At 42.9% G+C, this 16,224-nt stretch overlaps 1 protein-coding gene across 2 annotated transcripts; it reads right to left on the bottom strand.

Annotated features, from left to right (window-relative positions):
* Nucleotides 1-6,173: 6,173 nt before the first annotated feature.
* Nucleotides 6,174-16,224, bottom strand: RAP2C (RAP2C, member of RAS oncogene family). Of its 2 annotated transcripts, XR_774665.1 has the most exons (4): nt 15,783-16,224; nt 13,625-13,944; nt 8,541-8,662; nt 6,174-7,360 (listed from the first exon to the last, which is right to left on the bottom strand). XR_774665.1 is itself a non-coding variant. In XM_010572495.1 (3 exons), exons 1-2 carry the CDS (start codon nt 16,053-16,055, stop codon nt 13,666-13,668), a joined length of 552 nt encoding a protein of 183 aa, XP_010570797.1. In that variant the 5' UTR covers nt 16,056-16,224; the 3' UTR covers nt 6,174-8,662; nt 13,625-13,665. The 2 variants fall into 2 exon arrangements, 1 of the variants encoding a protein (XP_010570797.1); XM_010572495.1 differs by having other exon boundaries at nt 6,174-8,662.

Raw genomic sequence — 16,224 nt, 5'->3', positions numbered from 1 at the left:
CCAGCAGACCTGAGCTCAGTACAACTTGCAGGCGTGCATGTGGGAGCAGAGCGTGACCCTGACATGGTGAGAAGCATGGTGCCATTTCAGCTGCTGGACCTAGTTACAATAATAATAAAAGAAATAGGTTTAGCTGAGTTTAAGCACTAAGCCAAATTAAAAGTCACCTGACTCACCCTGCTTTTTTTTTTTTTTTTTTTTTAGTAACAGTTTCTGATGCTCAAGGAAGCAGAGTCATATGAAATCTTATTCTTGTGATTATATTTTTATTTCAGCTTCAGCGGCTGAGATAAATGGCTCTTTTTACCTACCTGTAATAAGAGAGTAGGAAATCACAACCTCTATTATGCACAAAAGACTCCAAATACAACTGCAATTCCAGCCACTCGACAGACAAATTAACTTCAAAAGTGCAAAAATTTCTTTGACGTCCTACTAAGATATACTCCCACCACGCTACCAAAGTCCTGAAATATAAATGAATTTCCATTTCTCTTCTGTTTTCAACCTGTGCAGAAGAACCGCGTTTGATGTCCAGGGACAGAGCACAGCCCCACTCTGAGGACTATTGCCAGGACGAAGCAGCTTTTTGCTTCCAAGCTCCCTCTCGTGGTGGTTGTGCCCGACGACAAATACAGGAGACAATTCACTTTGCGGGGATGAACAATTCAGCACAGCAATAACACAATCTAGCGTGCATCGATGTATATCGTTGACTTTTTTTCTTCCTTTTCCAGATTTTATATGCTACGTAAAAACTATTATCAGGCACTGAAGAAGGCAGTTTGCTGTAAGCAAATGCAAATGATAGCACAAGCTATACAAGAAACTAAATAATAGCCTGACTCTGGTATTACCTCATTTTTAATACGCCAGTTGCGCTCTGTTGTTGGCACAGCTATATAAAAAGCACTCTGGATGTTTAATTCAAACAGATCACTTTGAAACATGAGAAAGCAATTTATACAGAAAAAGAAAGCCTCATGAATGTATTGAGTCAAAGGAGTGCTGGTGCCTCCAAAGACTCGGGCATCTCTTAGCATTCAGTCATTTCTAGCTAGGGAGATGCACCTCACTACATCTGTGTAGGAGTACAAAGCACAGGACTTGTCCTTAATTTCTTTCAAGCATGAACCGTTCCCGGTCCACTTGCACATCCCCACATCAACAAGCTAAAAGTATTGTGAGCTCACCTGTAACCCAGCAGTCTGCGACAAGGTCTCCGGACGCCCAGGCTCTCTGTCCTTGCGAGTGCTGTCAGGAAGTCAAACCAATCAACCCCATCCCTAAGGCTCTCCGTGAGTCACCTGCAGATCTTTCCTAGGTTGTGCCCCAAGGGAAAAATCACAGACCCCACGTACCACACTGCAGAAATCTGAATGACAGGTGGGCAGCGTCCACGCTTCTGCTCATGCAGCTCTGGCACCAGAGAGTTATGAGACTAGAAGCAGCAGCAACTCTTCAGAAGGGAATTACAGGCCAGGATGGTGAAAAACTTTGCTGAGCATCATCAGGAAGGATCCTACAGCCAAAGGCTTCGTCTGAGGAAGCTGCCAAATTGAGTCTGCAATGCTGGGTGGAAAGGATGGAGTTCTAAGAAACTATATTGCTTATTTTCATGACAGATGTGGTTTCCCTCTTGGCTCAAGACAACTAGCTCTGGTTGAGTAAGCCTCGATTACATCTAGGCAAAGAAATGCACATGTTCTCCGCATACCTTCAGGACAAAGGATCAGACCCATCTCACCATATGGATCTCGATCCTGAGTGCTGTTAACATGTTTCCCTCCCAGGTAGCCTCTCTTCCCCCACTCCCTTCTTTTCCTTTTATTCTTCCTCAAAAGACCCTTATCACACTTCAGTCCTACCAAGGCCCACCAAATGCCAGGCACATGGCTCAAAGCAGAGCTAAAGTTGTGTCAAAGCCATTCTTCACAGCAGGCACTGGAGGACAATAGGGCAGCATCCATCTGAAGGTGGGAGCTTGGTACTTTCATAGTGATCAAAGGTAATCCCAGTCTCATGGTTCCTCTTCCAGGGTCTTCTGGCAGATGGTGGTAGCTATGAGACAGATGTGTTTCAAAGAACAGGAAACATTCCTACATCACGACTGTCCCAAGGTTTCAGGGGTACATTCATAAAACCTTTCTAAATTATTAATTTGGGCTCCAAGATGAAACAATTTGGATGGCCTGAGATACTGTGCTGACAACTAATAAAGAATCAGCTTAGCTAGCTACAAGGAAAGGAACCCAGCTGGACTCCAAAGTACTTCTAACTACAGTCTGACACTGGACAGGCCCTGAAGCTAAAAATCTTTCTTCTAACCTATTAAAAAATACATCTGCATTACTCAGATTAGACAGGGCATTTGGCAAGTCTGTGCTAATTCCTGGAACAACGAATGGAAACCAGTGCCAGGATCAGTAATGTGACTGCAGTCGCAGAGACACAGGGCTGCAAGGGACTTCAGGGGATCACACAAGACAACCTAATGTACAGAGGACAGGAACTATACATGCCACACACACTCCTTCCTCCAGCAAAGGTTATCCGATGTTGTCTGAAAATTCTCCACCACCTCCACATAACTGGAGCTTGCACCAGCACTTCAGCCATGCTCTGTAAGCAGCTTTCTCTCTTTTCCAACATAAATCAGCTTTGCTGAAAATTCAGTTTACTTCTTGTTTTCCCATAGCAGCCATGCTGTTGCTGATTACACGATCATTATTAATTTGCTTTTAAGAAAAAGGGTCTAAGGTCTATTACAACAGTAGGATCAATCCCAAGCTGATGATTAAACATCCTATCTGCCAGTTCCCAAAAAGACAAGTAGCCCTTAAGGAATGTCACGAACAGCAAATATATTTTCTCTTTTCTAGGCTGACCAGATAATTTAAATCTAATGTCAAGGCAGATCTTCTAAGGACATAAAACTGGATGAACTAGTCAGCCTAGAGGCAGGAAAAAAAAAAATTAACTTGAAGAGCCAGAAATTTCCCAGAAACCTGATTCTCTGTTTGGTTTACTGAGTTGTAGTCGTTTATCAATTATACCTTTTAGCAGAAGTATAAGAAATCTAATTCTGAACAAGTTACATTGTAGTATCACAAATGTATGAAAGACACTAAAGCTTTTCATAAATCTGAGAAATTTTTAACTCTGTTTTTTTGTTTTTTAGGTTCTAGCTCACTTACTTATTTACATGCAAGAAGTCCAATTTCAAAATTATTCTACAGTGCTGATGCACCTGGTTCCAGGTAAGTCCAAGCACCTCCCCAACTTTAACACAGCCTTCCACATTATGCCCCCGGGAGGGAACTGCTACAATTACCATTTTTCTTGGAGGCAAGAACAATTGAGGTCACCCACTAACCGGCAGCGTCTTGGTGTCTCAAATCCCACACAAGCCTAATCACTGGAAATATGATTTGGAGGAAGTAAGTCACTGTTAGAAAGCTGTCACAGCACACTCAGACAGAACCAGCAGAACACCAAGGAGCATGGATGCACCACAAACCAAACAAACAGCAAAGCCTGCCTATGAGGAAATATTTAGCAGGTACCTGCAACACGAGAGCCTCTTCTCCGTCATTTATTGCAGTTATTGCAATTATTGCTCCAGACTTTTTGGAGGGACTTGAAGAGAACCTCAGCTTTGAAAGAGAGCACTGGAGGCAAGTCAGTCGATTCCATACTAAATACTGTTTCCATGGAGAACAACAAATGTCATGCCCTACAATCTTCTAATCGAACTGTATCACCGCTGCCAGCCAAGCTATCGTAAGCTCAATGCTGCCCTCAGCAGAGCCCACAAACCACTACAGGTAGGATATGACCTTTGAATTGAATGCTGTTACTGATTTACAGCTGGAAGTCCATCTTCTCTCCTCCTCACAGCTGTAATGACCAGGCAGGGATAAAAGCGGCTACTTAAAAAAAACCCAAAAGCCACATTATTTCACTTTCACAGAGTGCAGAGCACAGGGCCGCCTCATCTCTTGACAGAGCTTGCCTGCAGCTACAGTAGCTCTACGCGCACTTCCTCCAGCTGCCGAGCAAGTGAACGGTGACTCACCAAACCAAAGCGCCTACCAGCAAACCAAGCTACCAGGACTGCTGACTTTTCAGCAGAGATAACTTAAACAGGTCAACATATATTGTTTTAGAACCCATATCTCATTTTAATTAAGACTAGACACTTCCACCTAGCTTCAAACTGTAATTACAGCCAAGCTTATTAGGGCAGATAACAGCGTACTGGTTGACACGAGGTGCGGCCGGCGGTTCACCCTCCACCCACGCAGGGTTATCTCCTGTACTTCCTCCTGGGGCTGTCACCGCTGCAGGGTTCACCAAGTTGGTGGTTCATACCCAAGCGCAGCCAGCCAGGCTGCAAGGCCCAACTCTGCCCTCGTTAGCGATTCATTTACGTGTCACCCGTGCTAGGTGGGGCAGCGGAGTGCGGAAGAGTCCTCTAGTCTGTGCTGCAGTTAGCTCCTGCTCTCCAAACACGCTGGGCGGACATACCCGTCCTCTGACTGCCCAGGGAAAATGCAGGGCCTGTGCACTTTTACAGCAGGAACTGTTAAACCAAAGAAAAAGCTGCCTATGAAGCCCTATCTGTACAGCCCCCAAAACAGCTAGCCTGGGTTTAAAGGAACACAACGCTGTCACACCTATTTTACAAAGGACTTTACTCAACTATTTGTACAGCAGCAGGCGTGTTCACTCTCAGCACCAAGGCTTTTGAAAGATAATGGCCTTAAACTTAAATCTTACATGCTTCCTTAAAACCCCCAACCCAGACTACGCTGTACTGTCACTTTGAAAGAAACCAGCGGTGTAAAGTCACAGGGACTTACTGGCTGTACTCGCATTCACCTCCCAGCCTCTGAGCGGGAAGAGGAAGCAGCTTGCTTAGTTACACCGAGTGCCCTAAGGAATTGGGAATATTGCTCAATTACAACTTCTTCTAAACCACATGAGAAATCAGACACAGACAGGGATTAATCCACTTGTTATATCTCAAAGCAGACCTAATGTGTCAGCTACCACACTCACTGACACTAGTCAGAACAGAGCATGCTTCACCCCCAGCCTGTTTCATCCAAGATCACTTAGAAGGGCAGCCTGCCCTTCTTTGTCATTTTCCTCTCGAGGTGGAAACTACTCCTCCATCTCAGTGAAGCAAGTGTGAGCAGGAAGAAGAAACAGCATAGAAACCTACCTACAAGATAAGGCTAATGCTGTTTTAGCTGGAGGAGCAGTGGTAAGCATGCTAGGTGGTTTTGTCTGTTGACACATCACTTGAGGACTGAAGGTACTAAGGTAGCAAGTTTTTCTAAACTTGAAATCACATTTTACATTAATACATGGCTTTAGTTACAAATGCAGTGTTAAAGGTCAGTATCAAGACTGTAAGTTCTGAGGAAGATGCGCTTTTTGTTACAGGGCCCAGATGACAATCACTGACTTAGCAAACTCAAGGCTTTTAGTGAGCATTTAAGATAATTGTTATCAAATAGCTTTGAGCACGCTCAGCTGGAAGGTTTTCTAGAAAAATCTTTTGCCTCTCCTGCAGCAGAGGTCCAAGAGTGCTTACTTGGCTAGTGTGGTAGAAGGATGACAGTTCTAGATTACTATGGTGGAGAGCAGCTAGAGACACTGTGAGATGATGCCAGGACCCATAGCCATTGCCATCTTCAGACACACACAAAAGCCTACATGAAAAATAAGAACCTTAAAGACATGGACAAGACAAACATGGGTACTTGTTTTGAATAAAGCTTTGTCATACCAGCCTACGAGGAGAGGCACCATGGCTGCTTTGAACAGGGTCCCCAGCTCACAGAGGACTCCCTGCCTTGCACAAGAAGATGCACAGCCCTTTCTCCCTCTCCCCTGTACTCAGGGTGCCTGAGACAGTAAGCTTTACACCCACTCTGGGCACAGTTGTACAGCCTGTTTCCCTGAGTTGGAAGGAGTCATTCATCACAATTCAGATGTGGTTACTATGTTTAGAAGAACCAGTACCTCAAAAAAAAAAAAACCAACCCCAAAACAACCAAAACCCAACCCAAAAAACCACACACACAAAAAAACCCCCAAAACCAGCAGCTTGTCAGTTCAGCCCACTTTAGAAGAAATTGAACACAGACTAGTCACCCCAGTTTGGTAATACAGGTATCTATTTTATTAAAAAAGTTACAAACAGGTGGACTGTAGGGTTGTCTTACAAAATGACAAGAATGAATTCTACTGGAAAAATTTTTACAAAGCATTATAGGTAATTGTTCCGTTTTTGCACTTGTTATTCCAGATTTCACCTATCACTGATAAAGATACAGTACATTAGATACATGATGTTAGGTTACATTTTTATTTGTAGAGCCCTACTGCAGTGATTTGAACAACTCCTAAACAGATGCCATAGTAAAGACAATACATATTGCATTTATTATTAGCCTCTTACTCTAATAAGCAACTTCACATGCAATCTATTGAGGAAGCCTAAAATAACTTTTGGTCCCTTTTCCCCCCAAAGTGTGCTGAAGAAACCATCTCTCGTTTTCCCAGTCCTGTCACTCTAAGCTAGTTCAAGTTTTTAAAGGTGGTTTTTTTGTGGTTTTTTTTTTTTTTTTTTTTGCGCTGAGGTCAATGAAAATGAACACTGGTCTGATAACTACCCATAGGGATGAACCACTGATTAATAGTAAACCAACTTTTTCCCCCTTAGACAAAGGAAAACTAAGATCTTTATGAATTACTTTTATTTCCTATTACTTCCTTACAACCTACAAAAAAGATCAACAACCACCACTTAAAAAAAAATCTACTTTGAATACAAGGTTTGGTTTAATTCCAATATTAAAGTGCAAACCTAAGTATTAGCCTCAGCCTGTTTATAAAGTTTGTACAAACAGGGGGAAAAAAAAATTTCAAGTAACCCCACAGGAAAAAAAAATAAAAAAATCAGGTGTTTTGATACCCAAGCAGAAAACCTGGTGTCCTCTTCTTTTCAGGATTCAAATTCAACACTGAATGTAGACTCAGAATCTTTATTTCTGCTAACACTGTAAAGTCAGCCTGCATTATTACCAATAAAACACATTAGTGTTGAGATACTGTACCGGTGATCTTTTATTGTTTTAAATGCCATCATCCACAATACAATTCGTGAGTTTTAAACTGCTTAACCTCATATATCCATCACTGCTTTTACCGGAGCTTTTCTCAAAGTTATTTAGCTATTACAGGGAAAGAATGTACATTTCTAGAAGCATGTTCAAATGACTAAAGCTGGGCTCCTAAAAACCTAGAACTTTGGTGCAGTAGGTGAGCTGCAGTTATTACATTTCTGCAAAAAAAAAATTACACGTTTTAAACCACTGCTAGAAAAAGCTCTCATGTATGCAACATGTTAATAAAACTGAACAAAAAGATTTCATCTGTTCTTTGTACATTTTCATTCTGCTCTTTATACCTGTGTTATTGTTAAAATTTTCAAGTATTCAGAGAAAATGTTGATCAGGTAAACAATAAGGAAGGCAATGGCTGTTTAAAGCACACTTGCAGTTAGTATCACTGAAACCTGGTGCTTTTCCCCTTGTTACACCAACTTGTCTCTAATATTAAACTTGTTTATTGGGAAAAAAACCAACTAAAAAGCAATTTGTGACAGTGCAAGAAAAACTTTAACAAATATTGCTTTAAAATATTATTCAGAAAGACAAATATTAGGAACTATAAAATGTAAAGTGATCTTATTTGCATTAGATTTACATGTGCAGAGGTCTACTAGATGTCTCTTAATGTGCCAGGCAAAGCTGAGCTGACTGACTAGGCATGCAGCCCGTTTTGAAGGATACATTATCCCTTTTCAAAGGCATAACGAAGCTATTTGTAAACAAGCAAGTTCAGAAACTCAGCAGAAGGAAAAGTGTGCTGCCATTTTTCAATGCTACAATTGTCATTTTTGATTAAATGAGTTTAAGAAACCCATGATTGCAAGAAAAGAATCATCAGCTGGAGACTTTACATCCCATTCCAAGTAATCCCTATGGTCAAATTGGACCAGTTACAATATCACAGCTGCATTTGCCAAGAAAAGGGATACTACATCCATACAACAGAGGTGCCTTCAGTATCTTTTCATGACACTGTCACACGTAAACAAAAAGTCTCAAAGAATGACCAACTACATTGTAGGAGAAAACTTTGCAAATAGAAATAAGCACTGATGCGAGGTAATATACAGAAGTAACCATTTGTTTAAGGCTCAATTTATTCTCCATTAAAACTCTCTTCTTTTAAAAGGCATTGAGTAGGTAATACTGAGTTTAAGTATTTAATAAATACAAGTTCAGAAATTGATTAAAGAAATCAATTAAAATATTAAAAATGAACTCTTGCATATTAGCCATTACATGAACTTAGAAAGCTATAAAAGGACTGATAGATAAAGAACAGATTTTTAAACTTATGGTAAACATGCTAAGCATTCTGATTAAGGTGTGTGGATCCTGGAGGCCACCAACCTTATGCACTTAGATGTATGGCAATGTGCTGTAATAGAGACAGGTTTACCAAGGCTCAGCTCTGCAACCCGGGCTGAAAGTTCTCCAAAGCAGCATCTGTGCAAGTTTCCTCTGAGTTTTATCTGCAATTTAAACAAAATAACTGATGAAAGCCATATTCAATACACATTCAAAGTGAACTCAGCTTCTCCCACAGTGTGGGACAGCTAGTTTTCTGTACTGAGCTCCAAAGCACTGCTTTACATAGTGGCATTCTTGAAGTTATCCTCCTCTAATTCTGGTAATACAAGAGGCAAGCAGGTTGCTATGAACTTTGTAACAGCTGCCCCCTGTGGGATACTAAATTGCTTCTAAAGATCTGAAACAGGTAGGAAATGTAAGTTCTCCTGCAGAGAGATACCTGCATTAGACTGCATTGGTGGTGAGAAGGCACTACATCACCCAGTGACATGAAGCAATGGCATTTTGTACAAGTTCTGGGAACAGGTAGATGAGCCAACTAATTCAGTTTTGACATCCGAGTTCTCAGCATTCAGATCCCCTAAATTACTACTAAAAAAACCCCTTCGCAGTCATCAGACCTAGCCTCAGCAGGAACAGAACTGTACGCTACTGTTCTCAATCATGCACACAAATGTAAGTGGTGTTACCAATGTGACCAATACATCTTTGTATTTCTGACAACTTGCTTGCACTTCACAAGATTTATCTGCAGACATATCCTAAAAGCCTCAGTCAAAGCTGGGTTTGTAGAAACCTGTCCTTCATATGCACCTGCATGTACTTCACTGAAGCTTGATCCTTAACTTTTCAGGGATTTTGATGAGTCTTCTCTATTCTTGAAGTAATTTCTTCTTTGTAGGAGTCAGGATCTTACATTTACTACTGTACTGTTTCTTTTCAGCTGTTGATTTGCTCTCAATTAACAGTTTGTCACAACAGAGTGCTCTGACATAGTCAGGGTTCCCTTCTTGCCTAACAGCTGGTCACCACCAACATCCAGGAGCAGTACGCCTGCACTGACAGGAACAAACAGCCAAGTTTTGCTTGCTTGTTTGCATGTTTTTGAACTAACAGTAATTCTCACCCACTCTGGTGAGCACATGTGCCCCCACACACTGATGCTGGCCTGCGAGTTTTAGATGGGGAGGGTCCCTGTACTGTCAAAACAGCAAACAAGCATTTAGCTTTTAATGGGGACAGATCAGACCTGCTTAATAGGTGTTTTATCTTTGCTTAGAGCACAGGAGAGGCAAACCATTTACAGTGCAGCTCCTCATCCTACCAGAGTTAGATCCATCCCAAAACTTCACCTAAATCCAGCACCCAGTGCTGTAGCCAGCAAAGAATTGCTGGGGACAGTAAGAACAGAAAAAGCAAGTAATGGTATTTTCTTCCACATGCTCCTTCAGCATCCCTGTATTTACAGATTAGGGACCTCCCAATTCAGATTTGTCATCTTTCCATTTAACTTGTGCTTAGTTACTACAATTAGTACCAAAGTACCTTATCTGGCTTCACTTGCCCATGAAATTTCTATAGCACTCTCTAGTCCCTTCAGCAAGCAGGCAGGAGAGAAGGGGCTGTTAGACAATCTAGTAGAATAAATTTATCTGTGTTGTATAGCCACAGACCAGAAGACAGTATACTTTCAGTTTTTATCCCTAGAGAAGACTACTCTTCCTTCAGTGCTTGCTAACACCACTCATGAATGGAGGGGACAGAAATCACTAATCAGCATCAGTCTTTCACCCCTGTATTAAGGTGTTCCAAATCTGACTAGTACTTCTACAAAAAACCTTTAACACACCAGCACTGCAACAGGTGCCATATTTTAAAGATGATTTAAAATACAAAACACTGTCATACTGAAAATTCAAAAGAAATACTAGAGCATGGAACAGAGAGCAGCTACTGGAAATCTCACATCTCTGAACGCAATACTGAAATGACAGAAGACCACTGCAGAAGCCGGAAGGGGGGGGGGGGGTAACAGGATGCAAGAACAACACACATTTTTAAAAAGAACTATGGGTTATCCTGATTAGGTAGTTATGTTCCATCCTTCATTTCACCCAAGGTGGCTGACGAAACAGTAATTTAAGCTAGTACTACTCAAAAATGCCATAGTAGAACCTACACATCATCATACTTGACAGATATGTTGAGGTATCGGTACCAAAATGAGGTAAGTGGTATCTGCTAGTTAACACTGACAGTGAAACAGCCTCAGATAAAACCAGGCCCACCCCCCCACCCCTCCCATTGGTTTCTCCATCAGAATTGTAGAGACACAAACTTCGTTGTGAACTAACTGTCCCAGACATAAAACTCCTCCTGGACACAGACAGGTCACGGAACTGAGAGATGACAATTATGCCAGTACAGAGCTATAGTTCAAGCCCACTTCTTACACTCAGGTTTTCAGGCAGCTGGTTCCACTTCCTCAGTTTCGCTTTACCTAGGAGGGGTCACTGCTAAAGCAGATGTTTTAGAAGCAGCAATTGTTTTGTGGATCACAGATAAGCAGAAGAATTACAAAGCTGATTACATCTATCACAAGAGACCATCAGCAGCTCTTCTACACTAGAGCACATCAGACAGAAATTATCAGGCAGTAAAGGCTTATCATAAAGTTAATGAGATCCTACACCTACTCAAGGTGTAGAACAAGGACAGAGTGGGAGCCAGGAAGAAGAAAATATCCTGAAAGTGCGAGGCTGAAATGAAAGATACGGAGCATGAAGCCTATGAAGAGCCAGGACGAGTAATAAGGAAAGATGTTCCAGGCATGGTGAGATCTGGACTGAATAGGAAGCTGCTTAGGAAGGACAGACTTACTTGTTTGGCACAGGTGATGAGACTGCACTGGGCGGAAGGAGCACCTCCTAGAAGCAAGGAAGTATTTTGCTGCTAGAGGCTTGATGTGACATTATGAGCTAGGCAGAATGAAGGGGAGGAAATGTGTATTACAGAAACTTAGGTTCCTCTACCTCAAGAGATCACTAAGACACAAGAATACAGCTGTTTCTTCTGAAGCAAGAGCATGCTTAGGAAACTCATCAAATCTAGGCATAAGTTAGGATTCAGAGGAATAACATATGCCCCTGTCTCCCGCCTCAGTTTCACTTTTAAGATTAAACTTGATATTTAATGCTAAACCCAGAACTGGCCAGGTTACAAAGAAGCCTCCCTTTGAAGTAACCAATTCTGGACAATTCTTTGTCCATAAATTTCATGGACAAAGGGTCTGATTTTGTCAGTGTTGAAGACAACAACCTGCAGAGGATAAACCACTAGTAACCCAGGGGATTGCCATAACCTTTGGCATGATACTTCAAGCCCACATACTCTTTGTTTGTGAAGCTGCCTTAGAACTAGCTGAAACTTTGCATTACTATAAGTGACTCAAGATATTAACCCTGTAAGCACTTAGTTAAGAAAGCAGTAATTGCTTTGATTTACTCCTTCCTAGAACCCTACAAGGCTCTGCAGGTGTTAGGTATTAGCATACAAGGAAAGACCTTATTTGTATTTTTCGCTGCTCCAACACAAGCGGTTTCCTCGCCTTTCAGCAAGCAAATCTTGAACTTAGACACACCCCTTACATGGTGACAGCAGCCTTTCCTAATTTCACAGGACTGGAGATAAAAACATCATGTATTATCTTTAGAATGACAGTGCTAGGGTCATGAGTATGTAAAATTTTACATTCACAAAGCACTTGATAACAATCTCAAAGACAAGCTTTGAGACTTCACTCTCTGACCTTGCACTCAAGATTAAAGAGGATACATGGTCTAAAGCTTCCAGTAATAACCTAATTTCCCTGTTGTCACTCAAGACACAAAAACCTCCTTTGACTCAAGCAAGAGTTATTAACATGGCAGTTGGAGCCTAAGCCTCAATCAGTGCAGCTGTCAAGAGGGACAGTTCTTTCCCCTGAATTTTTATGTCCTCCCTCATTCCTGCACTTGCCCTCAGAGATCACATCGAGTTGTTTGCCAGGACAGGTCCAACAGACAACTGAAGGTCTGATGGACCAGCTGGCTGCACACAGAGTGTAACAATGATGTAGAAGAGCCCTATTCAGTAACGTGGATTCAAGCTGATGGCGAAACTAGACCTGCAACGGCTAAGAAGAAAAACAAGAGCGGGGAGGGGGGTGTCCAGAACCACCTCACACAGGAATGACAGTGCTGCCGCATGCAGAGGAGGAGCAGATTAATTTACACAAACAGGTGAAAAAGGTACTGAAGAAGACCACCATACATGTGAAGGGCCAAGAGCAGCTATCCTTGCAGATAAAAATAAAAACCAAAGCAATACCCAAGACAGGGGAAGCTTCATAGAGGCCCCTCTGAACACTGCACTCTTGCCACACCTCTTATGAGTCACTGGGAAAGGAAAAAGTCTGCATTGGAAGCCATTTTATAGTGTGTTCTCTGGTCTGGAGATTTTAGATGAAGAGCACTTTGCACATGTCCTCGACTAGTACATGTGGGCTTCAAGTCACTCCTCACAGCTCATGGTGGTTCTCTTTTAAACTTATTCCACTGATAAGGCAGAACTGTACTCTAAGTACATTCAGGTTCTGTACCACAGAATTTTTTTTTTTTTTTTTTTTTAAACAAGCTCGAAGTCTCAGCAGAACTATTGGGACGCTTAGGTCACAATAATCCCATTGAGCTCCCAAGGTAATTCCCATTACTTGAAAATAATTCAGATACCAACTACAACCAATGAAGAAACCCACTGCAACAGCACAAAACATTATTAAGGATAACGTAACGTCAAATACAGCACTTACAGTCAAAATAGGTGCAGATGAGATCATACGCTCTGTCTCACTGTAAAATTACTGCAAGTAAATGCAGTGTTCCCCAACTAACCCTGCTGAAGTAACGCAAGAAGTCCATTTGACTCAAGTAACCACATGCAACTGAATGCACAAGCTTCCATCTCCATCAGAGGAAGGCCACCTCCAGGTTAGACTACTTAATTTCAGACTCCTTGTCACACTTTATCTGCTTACTTAAACAGCATGCCTATGCACCTCAACTAGTTATGACTGTTCCACCAACCTGCTCTGTATGGCCATGATTGAGGTTTTTCTTAATTTCTTTCACTGGACGATGCAAGTTGTACAACACTGATCTTGTTTTTCAGGCAGGGAGGCATAGTTCATTTGCCTGACGATCTCAGCAAACAGTTCATCCACCATTGTTTTACTCTTGGCTGATGTCTCCATGAAGGGACAGCCCCACTCCTGAGCCAGGGCTCTGCCTTCTGCAGATAAGACCTCCCTCTCCGACTCCAGATCCACTTTATTCCCCACTAGGATCAGAGGAACTTTCTCGTATCTCTTCACACGGACAATCTGGTCCCTCATCGGCTTGATGTCCTGATCAAACAATCCAACTGGTTAGTACATTTAAGTAATCACACGGAATTACTATACAACCACTACAGAAGCACATTTTAATAACCCTCACATGCAACTGGACATTCAAAATACATCAGAAGACTTCTTAAATTCATACTCACATGGATTTAGAACTCGGAGAAAGTTTACTACCCATCTTTAATAAAAGTTATTATTTTAGGTAAATGCATACACATTTTAGAAAATGTGTGCGTATATACAAACAGAAAGCGACTGCTGTACTCTAAGAGAGACTTTCAGTTCAGCTAGAGGAAGATACAGCATAGCTGCTTTGAGAGTTGATTTTGGTTTTCTGAAAAAAATTGTCTCAAGTCTAATGACCTGTAACATCATCAGCAGCATGCCATTACACAATCATTTAGGAAGTTTGTGTTTAGTTTACAGCTTGAGAAATCTAGTAATTTAAATAAAGTCTTCTCACTTGCGGAATGCTTAGAATAATTCATTGGGAACACATTTAATCACATGTAAGTAACCAAATTAGATGCTGTAAAGAGATTTTATTACCTAGAGATGCATTTATTCAAGTCTGAGCTAACATCGGGGAGTTTACACTTGAAAATCTGAGTCAGCCTCCTCTGTCCCCTGAGTGTTTTAAGTTACTATCAGTACTACTAAGTTCTACAAATACTTGCATAGTTCTGAGACAAAGCAATGAAAGCGTTTGAAGTTACCACTGTGTAAAAGAACTGCAGAGAGTGGTTTACACCTACAGGCTTCAGAGTAAACATGCTACAGACAGACAGGAATAATTAAATATTAACAGGGTGGATTACTAACTGTGTGTCCATTCCTTCAATAATGGGGACTTGCTGGTCCCTAAAACAAGTGAAAATGAGGGGAAAAGCATCCCAATGTCATTGCTGTTGTTTTCCAAAGACGGTATGTCTTCAGCTTGTACTGGGGCTATTTCGAGGCCTCTGCTATGATAAAGTTTAGCCTTCAGCAGAAGCAAACATACTGCTTCAGTGGGGGTGTGCAAGGTTTTGCCAAGCAGCTGGAATACACCCAACTCGGCAACTGAAGCCAACGCAGTAGTTGCAAATCCCTGCACTGCATGCAGTGCTGCTAAATCCACTTATTCCCCACAAATAAAGCCTCACGTCTAGAGGCAGCTTAGACCAGTTACTGGCTGAGATATTTCCATTTTTTGGAGAGTTTTAACATAGAAATGAAATCCAGAGCCACAAATTATCACATATGGCTTGCTTCTCCTCTCCTCTCAGTACACCACCTACGCTGTGAAAGCATCAAGCTTATGCTGGACAGGAATATATTTGGGGGGGGTGGAAAATAGCAGCTTACTTCACAAGTCACAACTGCAGAACAATAAGACTCTCTTCTTCAAGACCAACTGAAGAAACAGGCCTTTTAAGAAGGAGGGGAGGGGAAAGAAAAAAAAGGGAAGTCTCGATTTTAATATCGAGTGATTTCTTCATAAAAGGGGATTGCCAGAAGAATTCTGTTGGGGAAGTGGGAGCGGGTCATTGTTCTCCAACACTGCGTGGGATTTAACAATGGTGGCACCCTGATAAGTACCTGCGAAGCAAGCAGTTTTCCGTCAGGAAGCAGGGCTGGTCAATGCACTTTCACACGGGGCATTTTCACTTTTGCCCCTTCGGAGGTAAAGAGCTTAAGGCACCCAGGGCTAGCCCTGAAACTCCCTCCTCGGCCCAGCACCTTCCCCGGGGCAGGAACGGCTGCGTCCGAGGAGGGGACGCCGGGGCAGCCGCCTCCCCGCCCCCCCGAGCTGCCGGGGCGGCCACCGCCCCCGCCCAGGGCCCGGGCGAGGTTACCTGGAAGGACTGCTGGTTGACCAGGCTGTAGACGAGGATGAAGCCCTGCCCGTTTTTGATGTAGAGGTCGCGCATGGAGGCGAACTGCTCGGTGCCCGCCGTGTCGAGGATCTCCAGCACCGAGGGGGACGAGTCCACCTCGATCTCCTTGCGGTAGAAGTCCTCGATGGTGGGGTCGTACTTCTCGATGAAGGTCCCGGTGACGAACTGCACCGTCAGGGCGGACTTCCCCACCCCCCCGCTGCCCAGCACCACCACCTTGTACTCCCGCATCGGGCCCCGCAGCCGCTCGCCCCCCCCCCGCCGGGCCCGCCGCCGCGGCCCGGGCCTAGGGCAGGCGGCAGCGCGGCCCTCGCATAGCCCCGGCCCGCCTGAGGAGAAGGGCGAGGCCCCGCTGCTCCCGCGCCGCCCTGAGGGGGAGAGAGACAGCCGTTAGGGCCCG

This window comes from Haliaeetus leucocephalus, unplaced genomic scaffold (genome assembly GCF_000737465.1).
Source record: "Haliaeetus leucocephalus isolate CR32 unplaced genomic scaffold, Haliaeetus_leucocephalus-4.0 Scaffold340, whole genome shotgun sequence".
In the NCBI taxonomy this organism is placed as follows: Eukaryota; Metazoa; Chordata; class Aves; order Accipitriformes; family Accipitridae; genus Haliaeetus; species Haliaeetus leucocephalus.
The sequence above is the reverse complement of the archived record's forward strand: the minus strand, read 5'-3'. Positions and strand labels throughout refer to the sequence as shown.